The sequence below is a fragment of the Triticum dicoccoides genome, chromosome 5B (genome assembly GCF_002162155.2).
Source record: "Triticum dicoccoides isolate Atlit2015 ecotype Zavitan chromosome 5B, WEW_v2.0, whole genome shotgun sequence".
In the NCBI taxonomy this organism is placed as follows: domain Eukaryota; kingdom Viridiplantae; phylum Streptophyta; class Magnoliopsida; order Poales; family Poaceae; genus Triticum; species Triticum dicoccoides.
The window spans coordinates 574,191,154-574,201,608 of NC_041389.1; the positions used below are offsets into that span (position 1 = coordinate 574,191,154).

Here is a 10,455-nt window from a genome sequence, read left to right on the forward strand (position 1 = left end):
CTCCTCCCCCAATCTTCAACAACACTGCAGAGGAGCCCCCACACGAATCATCAAATTGCCCAGCTAGCAGTACCAGTAATAATCCCGCTAGAAAAGCCACAAGCTAATCAGCCAAAAACGCGGCATCTTCTACGTACAATCACGCAATTTCCCAACGCTCCCGAGGGCGCACGCGCAAATCTCTCTGCAAATCCCGCACGAGACAGGTGCCGCTCAATGCCCCCATAATTAAAAGCGTCAGGTTTCATACTAGTCCAGTGCGACTGTGCGAGAGAGAGAGAGAGGGGAATCCAGCCGTGCTTTCGGCGTCCCCAGCTCGCACGCAGAGACAAGAACGCTGCCGCTGCCGCTGCACCAACCGATCGCCATCGATCCCGTCCAGCCACCGGAAAGAAACAAAAGAAAAGCTCCACAATCGCCGGCGCTTTGTGCCGCAAGCCTTGTCCTTGCTTTCCGGCCACAGCACTGGCCAACAAGCAATCAAATCCCCATCGCCACCACCCTCCGGCCTGACCGATCAAACCTGCTCTGCTCTGCTCCAAGAAAGAAACGGGAGGGGAGAAGGATCGCCATCTCGCCGCCGACGCATGCGCGCGGGCATGATGCATTCCGCCGCGGCGCTGTGAGCTCCTCCGTGGAGGGGAGGGGAGATGGCCTAGCGGCCGGATGGGAGCGGCTGGATCTCCATTGGGTTGCAGCTGCGCTCGCCGACAGAGGAAAATCGGGGTAAGAAGAAGAAGAAGACCATCTCTCTCTCTCTCTCTCTTATCTGTTCATCATGATGCAGAGGCCGGGGGCATGCCTCCATTTCCAAAAAAAAAAAATCTGTTCATCATCGATTGGTGTTAGGTGTGGGTCGTTGTGTGATTGTCTCTTTCTTGAGGCGTTGGCCTGCTGGTGATGTTCCTCGTGGCCTCCGCCGCTGCAAGATTGCCTTTCCCCTTCTTTTTTGCAGGTTTTTCGGGCCTGACAATGATCAGCAGTACGACCTTTACGAACTGCAATCATTTTCATCTTTTATTTATTTCCTTCGCTCCAATTTTTTTCTTCAAAACAAAGATAAATTCAGTCTCATGGACGGAATTCGATGGTTTCGTGTTTCATCTTTCGCTCGGTAAGATTTAGGAATTGGGAGGGATCTCAGTTTCTTGATGCAATCCCGTTCTCTGGTCATCGAAAGGACGGCTCTGTTTTCTTCTCTCCCTGGCCTCTGATCACAAATGTAATGGAGTATCCAAGCAATCAATGTGGCCTCCTTGTCGCTGGGGTTGGAATTCTTGTGCGCTTTGCGGGTCATCTGGGATCTGGAGAGTGGTTGGGGGCATCTTTTATTTGGGTGGTTGGGTTTTCTTGTCACTGCCCACCCTTCCTTTTCTCTATCATTATTCTTTGATGCTCCATTCATTCCTGCCTCTGCAAGCAACCTCCCTTTCTTCTTATTCCCTGTATATATTTTTTTGGTTCGCTATAGTTCAGTAGGATTTTTGAGCCGCTGCTGATGTGAGCTAGAGTTTAATGATTTCCTGAACTTCTGCCGGAAAAAAGCCTGCACATGGTATTGTTTTTTCTGCTTTCACTTTGGATAAATTTCCTCTCTGCTGTTATTTCCTTGGCTAGTGCTGCAGTTTATTCTCTACTGAGTTTGTGTTGCATGCTCTGCAGTTTTGCGATTGGCACCTGCGGGGCAATTGTTTTTGGAGATTTGTGCAGTTCTGCTGTTTCCAGTTCATCATTTACTATGTGCCGCTTTGTTCATCAAACTCAACTCATATGTTCAGTTCAAAGCTGCTTTAATAATCAAGAAACAAATTCATCACTAGGAGGATTAGCCGCTGCTATTGCTACCTTGTGGCGTTGCTGATCTTGAGCTAAAAATAGGAGCAGATAGTAACCTTTTCCCCAGTTCGTTAGTTATTTCTGCATGCTAACAGGATGCTTAACAATCTGAGGGTATTTGTTTTGCAGGTAACTGGCTGGTGTTAGATTGTGGTTGGTTCTTGTTGCTGTCATCCTTCTCTACCTGTGGGATCACAGAACATCCTCTGCTGTTTAGTTTGTTGCCGTAATGGCAACAACATCGCCGACCGATGCTAAACGCAAGTACTCATGGTGGTGGGACAGTCATATCTGCCCAAAGAACTCCAAATGGCTTCAGGAGAACCTCGAAGGTAAAATATAAGTATTAACTTGTTGAGCTGTTTGCGTGTCATTTCCTTGGATGACCGGTTCCTTTGGATTCTAAAAACCGAGCATGCCTCAGATTCTGAAGTGAATAAGCAAACACACACAATAACTGAAAACGAAATTTCACTGGAAGTTCCTCTGAAATCAATTTGAGCAGAAATGTAGATATTCAGAGGTGGTTCAAAGAATGCTTGCTGAAGAGTGAAGATTGGAGTTCATTGGATTATCCAAATGAGCTTTATTGTTGATTTAAGCCCGTCCAATCAAAATTGGAAATTCAGAAAAGATACGAGATGGCAATTTGTTATTTAAATATGACTTATGAAGCTTACAATTAAAATAATAATTTTATAGTCTGAATTTCAAAACCTGAAAATCTACACGATGTATACAGGATTTGGCTAGGTACTGCTTTTAGGATTTGTGCTATTTATTTTTCAGGGGAGTATAGAAGCACTACTCTGATTTATAGGAACTGTGCCTTGATCTAGTGTGTTTATTGTCATTGGCTCATTGCTGTTATGTGGTCCCAAGGATGTAAATCTGAGAAAAAGGTTTCAATGATGAATTGCAAATTTCTTGTGGAAAGACTTGCATTGTAATGGTACGTGTGTGAAAGTCATTAGAGTACTGTCGAAGCACATGGGCAACTTCAATGCTGCAAAATAGCAAGTTAGCGATAACATGTTCTTCTGCAGGCACTCACGTCTTCGTTTAGTTGGCCACTGTAATGAATAACCAAATGTATATTATCATTTTCATGTTCGTTAATTGAGGTTAGACTGAAAATATACTGAATTAATTTACCAGACGAGTACACACCATAGTAGAATATATGAGCGTAATCAGCAGATTAGCTGTGCAGTACATTGATGTACTTATTGTTTATTATTAGGTTTGGCAGACAGTTAGCTGAAAATTCAGATTATAAAAGCTGTTACTCTAAAATCGTGTGGTTATTGCTTTACAAGTTTCAAAAGTGAGCAATCAGTCCTGGGTCGGGACTCAGTCATGGTCATGTTAATCTGACAGAGTCATGTTAAAACTCTGCAAGATCTGTCAATCATGATCTGTTGATTTACGCACATTTATTTGTTGTACATTTAATTCAACAAAATCAAGACCAACATGTTGATTCATGTGAAGACTCTGCAAGATCTGTCAGTCATGAATTATAAAGTTTATGCCTGAGTCATTTTAAGACTAAAATGTGTGTATAAACTCTGAAGATGTCAAACCAACAGATCATGATTGACAGATCTTGCAGAGTCTTAACATGACCATGACTCTGTCAGATAATGAAGTCTATATATGATAGCTAGCTGAATTTTTGGTTGTACAGATTAAAAAGGTTGTGTTGTATTTCCACATGTACACACATAATTGCTCTTAACTTAAGAATGCATCTTTTTTGAATTTTCAATAATAAAGAGAGCATTAGTGATTGGGAGCCAAAAATCTTATGTATTCTTTTAGGCCCTAGTAGACATGTGATGTAATATGATAATCATATGGATTATCTTTAATTGGGGGAATACCATAGATTCTCCGCTGACTCCATTCCATGATTAAGATGCTACTTCATATGCAGCCAAGGGAATGCTAATCTATGCTGCATGTTTTAAAAGATAACTATCTAATGATGAAAGTGTAAATGAATGAATATTGTGAACAATGAAGGGTCCGGGTTATCGTTCTCCTTGTATTTGGATGACGCTTCAGTTTTTTGAGAAGTTCGTTCAAGTTTGTACTGGGCTCATATCTTTTAATTCGTGATTACGCAGACATGGACAGCAAAATTAAGCTGATGATCAAAATCATTGAAGAAGATGCGGAGTCTTTTGCAAAAAAGGCGGAAATGTACTACCGAAGAAGGCCTGAGTTGATGGCCTTGCTTGAGGAGTTGTACCGTGCATACCGAGCTCTAGCTGAAAGATATGATCATGCAGCCGGGGACCTCCGACAGGCCCATAAAAAAATAGCAGAAGCATTCCCTGATCAGGTTCTTATGGACCCAGATGATGATCTGCCAGCTGAATCTGCAACAACTGAAACTGACCAGGACAATGCAGAAATGGCTCGATATTTCCTCTCTTTCATGAATGCTGGTGATCCAAAAATGCATGGTAAAGGTAAGAGTTTTTAGGGCAACATTGCAAAACACATACGCACACACGCGCATTGAGAATAAGTTGTGACAAGCAAAATGTGTTCTTGCAGATGACCAAGATTACGAGAAGCTGCAGAATGAACTAGCAAGCCTGACACAGGAGAACCAAGACCTGAAGAAGAGGATCACATCAGTGCTAGAACAGAGCAACTGTGCAGAGTCCGAGGTCCTTTGTCTCAAGGAGGCTCTTGCGCAGCAAGAGGCAGAGAAGGAAACTGCAGTTCTGCAATGCCAACAATCCTCTGCTAGATTACAGAACCTCCGATCTGAGATATTGCATACCCAGGAACAGTTCAACAGACTGAAAGAGGAGATGCAAACTGGATTACTGCCTTCAAGCGCAGCGGACGGCGAGCGTTTCCTTGTGCTCGAAAGAGATAACCAGGACTTGCAGTTGGAAGTAGAGAGGCTGAAACATTTGCTGAAACAGAAGCATGATGAGCTAAATGAGAAGCAAGATGAGCTGGAGAAGCTCAACATCTCCACAGAAGAGGAGCATCTCAAGTGCATGCAAGCAGAAATGGTGAGCCTCTCTTTGGAGAAGAAGCTGTTAATAGCACATGACAAACTGAAGCATTTGGCTCTTGAGAAGCACAGAGAAGAAAGCAAAGTGAAGGACATTGAAACAAGCAAGATTGTGCTGCAGAAAGAACTGGACAGTATTCTAGAAGAGAGCAAAAGGCTGACTCTTGAGAAGCAGAGAGAAGAAAGCAAAGTGAAGGACATTGAAACAAGCAAAATTGTGCTTCAGAAAGAATTCGACGGTATTCTAGAAGAAAACAAGAAGCTGACTAGCCAATATCACTCTTCTTCAGCAGTGATAATTCGTCTGCAGGATGAGATTATTTCCATGAAGAATGTGCAACAAAAACTCGAAGAAGAGATCTGTAAACATGCGGATGAAAAGAAGACACTTCAATATGAGCTTTCGCGCCTGAAGGAGGATAGGAGTGAACTGGAGAGGAAACACTTCTCGATCAAGGAGCAGATACAGTCGGTGAACGTAAATGTAGAATCACTTCAAGCTCTTGCACGTGAGTTAAGGGATGGCAATGTTGAGCTGAAAGACATCATCAAGAACCATGAGAGAACAGAAGCTCTTCACGCTGAAAACCTGAGGCAGTTGGAGAGGATGTCTGAGAAGAATGCACATTTGGAGAAGTCCTTGGCAGCTTCAACTACTGAGCTTGAAGGGTTAAGAGAGAAGAAGGCGGCGTTGGAAGAATCATGCAAGGAACTCAATTCCAAGATATGCAGTCATCTCTCCGAGCGAGCTGCGCTTGTTGCGCAGCTTGAGGCAATTTCTCAGACCATGGAGGTGCTGCTCAAGAAGAACACTGTTTTGGAGAATTCATTATCTGATGCCAATGCTGAACTCGAGGACTTGCGGAGGAAGTTGAAAGAGCTGGAAAAATCTTCAGAGTCAGTCAACAGTCAGAATTCAGTTCTTCAATCTGAGAAGACAACTCTTGTTTTTCAGGTATGCCATGTGAATGACCTTATTTATTTTTTACCAGTTGTCATGAAAAATTACGTTTGATCATGTATTTACCTGAATTATTGTTCCAGGTTGATAGCATCAGCAATACTCTTGTGAGTTTAGAAGCAGAATACACAGAGCTAGAAAGGCGACACTCAGCTCTACAACAGGAGAAAGACTCGGTGCTTGATGAAGTGATCAAGCTACAAGAACAAATAAGGCTTGAGAGGAAAGAACACAAAGATCTTGCACTCTCAGGAAGCAAGACTCAGTTTGATCTACAGAACAAAACTATCCTATTGCTAGATGAAGGCAGGAATAGAGAGGAGCAGCTTCAAGAGGAGGAGATGAAGATTGTCAAAGCTCAGACAGAGATCTTTATCTTAAAAGAGAGTTTGCGCGACATGTCTGAAGCGAATTCGGACTACTCGGCAAAACTGCAGAAGAAGGAAGAAGCATGTAAGGTTCATGAGGAGAAATTGGACTGCTTGTCACAGGATAATCAGAAGCTAACTGAAGGGATCGGTTCATTACGGGAAGTATTGCACTTGGATGAGAAGTATGAGTCCTTGGACCAAATGAAGCTTGACATAATTTTGCAGCTCATCTTGCATGAGATCAACTTCTTAAGGAACACAATATCTGATGCCCAGGATGTGAAAGAGAAAGAGCTTGTTGAGAAGTCTCTTGTTGTCACCCTTCTGGAGCACTTTAGACAGGAGGTAGCCGACCTGCGGTCGGAGCGCAACATCCTCAAGCAAGACCAGCAAGCAAAGAGCGAGGAGTTGCTCCTGCTGCAGGCAGAAAGGCAGGAGCTTGTGCAGATCAGCGATGAGTTCTGGGAAGAGATGGAGTCTCGTAACCAGAGAGTTGACGACTTGAGAGCTGAGGCCAAGTTCTTGGTTGGACAGTTGTCAGAACTTCAAGATTCTCGGAGGTCACTGCAGAGTGAGATTATAAAGCTGATTCAACAAAACTCTTTGCTGGCAAATGAATTGCATGACTCCAGGGAGAAAGAGATGAGCTTTGAAGATGATTTTGGCGTTCTCATGAGCGAAGCCGTCAGCAAAGATGTCCTTCTTGTGATATTCAGAAACCTTCATGAAGACAGGTCCCTGGAGTTGAAGTCTTTGCATGATGATTTTGTGTGTCTCCAAGCCGTAGGAAGTGAGCTTTGTAAGGACATCAGGATGATGAACAAGAAGCTTGGTGATTTTGAATTCCTGGATGACCATCTCGGCAAAGATACAACCATGAGCATTTGTGACCGGTCTAGTGAAGAAAATAATCACAAAGAAGTTGACGGCGCTGGCCTTCAAGAATCAAATGAAATGCTACTGGAGGAGATACTCAAGTTACATGGAAATGTGGAAATGCTTATGAGCAAGGAGAAGGCTTCTGTCGACATCAGATCCTGCAATGAGGAGATCACAAAGTTGGTATCCCACATGCAAATGGCCATCATGAATGCAGCTCTGTTCAAGGAGAAGATCGTCGAGCTCATCGTAACATGTGAGAGTTATGAGATAAGTGCCATGGTGCAGAAGGAGGTGCTCAAGGAAGATATCACCCGAAGGAATTCGTATGTGGACGAGCTGAAAGACAAACTAAATGCTGTAGAGATTGAGAACAGAAGACTGAAGGTCGATCTGAATGGTGATGTCACGATGTTAGGATCATTGCAGACCGAAGTCAGTGCCCTGGAGAAACAAACCGTATCCCTTGCTAATGATTTCTTGCAATCAAATAAACTCAAAGTGGAGGTACACATTCCCTTTTCCATGTATTTTTGGCAATTACAAACAAGACATGTGCGTGCACACAAAAAATTGGCAGCCGGTTCCAACTATTTAGTAATTTTTTATAGGAAATGCCATCTATTTAGCAATATAGGATCCTTTCATCTTATAACAAAAAACTTTTTTATAGTAGTGCCTTAGTACAAACAATTAAATATTTTATCCTTAATCTTATGTTGAAAAGAGATATTAAAGTCTTTAATTCTTACAGTTGCTCTGTTATTGGAGGATCTAACTACTAATGATAAACATTTGAAATCTCGTATGCTTTCACTCAAAATGATAAATTCCCTAAGAATAAAACTGGCATTGTGTACATTTGACGAAGTTATCCTTTTCATTCCGGGACTCATTTTACATTTTTCTTCTTTTTCTTAGGAAAATGCATCATCTCCTCAGCCTCTGGAAACCACACTGGGATCCGGTGATCAGAATGCAAGTGAAACAGTGAAAGACATGGAGCTGCAAAAATTGCGTGGAACAATCAAAAGGCTCCAGAATGTGGTCGCGGATGCCAGTGTCCTTCTGGAGCAAGAGAGGCTTGGTTTCAATGCCAATCTGCAAGAATCGAGGAAGCAGATCGAGGCGCTGAAGCTCAAGGAGATTTTGGATGATGACTTGGTCGAAATGAACTATGAGCAAATGTTGAAAGACATACAGCTTGATCTCATCCAACCTTCTTCAGGCCGTCGAACCGAGGCCCTTGGTCAGCAGAAGAAAATTGCAGCACAAGCAGATCACAAGGTTCATGACCTTGCTGGACCAAGCAATAGCCATGCGCGCGATGATTTGGGACCGCCGCGGAGTGAGTCATTTGACAGTGGCAGCAGCAGACAGTCTCCTGCTGAGCTAGTGGTCGTGAAAGAGCTGAGCATTGTGAACCAAGAGCTACCAAGGTCCATCACCACGGAGCCACACCAGGAGTGGAAGAACAAGGTCATTCAGAGGCTATCTTCTGACGGGAAGAGGCTCAGCACCCTCCAGTCCAGCATTCAAGAACTCAAGACGAACACCGAGGCGTCAGAAGAGCTCGAGCTCGAGGACGTCAGATACCAGATAAGGGAAGCCGAGAGCACCATCATCGAGCTCATCGACACCAACAGTAAGCTGGCCAAGAAGGCCGAAGAGTTCACGTCGGCCGACGGCCTCGACGGGGACAACATTGACCTGAGGAGCAGGCACCAGCGCAAGATCCTGGAGCGCGCAAGGAAGATGTCAGAGAAGATTGGGAGGCTGGAGGTGGAAATGCAGAAGGTCCAGCAGGCCCTGGTGAAGTATGAGGAGGAGCAGACGACGTCGAAAACCGTGGTTCAGCGGTCCAAGGTGCAGCTGGTGGACTATCTCTACGGTCGAAGGCGGGAAAGCCGGAAGCCGCGGTGCTCGCCCTGCGGTTGCATGAGAGCGAAAACCATTGATGACTGACTCTGCCTTCGTTCGCGCCGCTCCTTTTTTTGAAGGCGGAGTGTGGAAGGTTGGGGTTTTCAGTTTCAGATGGAGCGACTCATTAGTTCATGTTTTTCTAGGTAAATACAGAAAAAAGAAGTGGTATGTAAGGATTGTAAATGGTAGTCATTGACTGTAAGCGTCTGCTATAAACTTACTGCCGGGCTTGTAAAATTGTTGCTAACATTTGTTGAGTGTAGATTCGCGCCGTCCGTGCATCGTCCAGAGTGAGCATTGCAGTGGAAATTGTTTGTAAACAAGAGAGGGCATAGAAATAAGCAGCCGGAGAGCATTTTTGTGTGGTATTCTGTACATTCATCAACAGGTGATCATTTGACTGTCATACAAGATTGCCGACTGGATTCCGGTTCTGAATTTGATGAACATAGTCATTTTTAATATTCGCAAAAAAAACATAGTCATTTTTAAACATCTTGTATACTGGTCACAGAGAGGTCAGGGGAAGTGTGTAGTTCACCGTTTTCAAATCAAAATTCAAAACATCATCAGTCTATGTTGTCAAAGTTTTTCTTTGTTTCCACTCCTTGGTTGTCAGACTGCGGCCGTTCTGAACCGCCCTTTTCTTCTCCTATCTATAAAGTTCATATGCAGTTCTCCTGCATGGTTCGGGAAAAATAAATCAAAACAAAGCCCTGCATACAAAAATGATAAATTTGACACTGAGTAGTGCATAATATAGATTTGACCCAGCATCTCTATTGATAGCAAATTCGTCATTTGTGTACTTCTTGAGTTATGCTCCGAATTTTGATTTGGAATCGGATGGATTGATGTCGTGTCAGTGTGCTATTCTTTCCCCTTCCAGATTCGTTAGTCTTGGTCAGTTTTAATCCTTTTGCTTGGTTTTCCAGCTCTTTGGATGGTGTAGATAGCGTTGGATCTCCATCCAACCGTCCTCGCTTGGGACCAGTAGTGTCCGTGTGAGTACCTCCCCCACCAAGTGCCGAAGTTTGTGGGTGCATCACAACCATTATTGCAGCATTTTTTAAAAAGGGGCACTTTATTACTTAAATGGTTTAAGCATTACATTCGGCCTCTGCATAACTAAGATGCACACAGCCAAACAAAGTTCTCTCTCGCACAAAAAAAAAAAAACGAAATACAAAGAAACATGCAGCATGAAAGCGTTGAAATGAAGATTAGCAGCGTTCACATCATTTTTCATATTATTCCTAAAGGTTGTGCTGGTCCTTGTATAACTGAATGGTGTGACAAACTTCTGTAATAAAGCATTGTGTGCTTTCCTAGCTACCGCATCCAGTTCTCGGAATTTTCCCATCAAGAGAATCAATTAAATTATTTTGAGGGGCCAATAATTACTGTAGTTCCAATATTCTACAGCTAACCTGTCAAGAGGT

The 10,455-nt window shown here is 43.4% G+C and overlaps 1 protein-coding gene across 1 annotated transcript; it reads left to right on the forward strand.

Annotated features, from left to right (window-relative positions):
- Positions 1-255: 255 nt before the first annotated feature.
- LOC119311728 (protein NETWORKED 1A-like) lies at positions 256-9,381 on the forward strand. Its single transcript, XM_037587422.1, has 6 exons — positions 256-726; positions 1,966-2,168; positions 3,969-4,316; positions 4,405-5,834; positions 5,924-7,597; positions 8,012-9,381. The coding sequence occupies exons 2-6, from the start codon at positions 2,066-2,068 to the stop codon at positions 9,053-9,055; spliced, it is 4,599 nt and encodes a 1,532-aa protein (XP_037443319.1). The 5' UTR covers positions 256-726; positions 1,966-2,065; the 3' UTR covers positions 9,056-9,381.
- Positions 9,382-10,455: the final 1,074 nt, after the last annotated feature.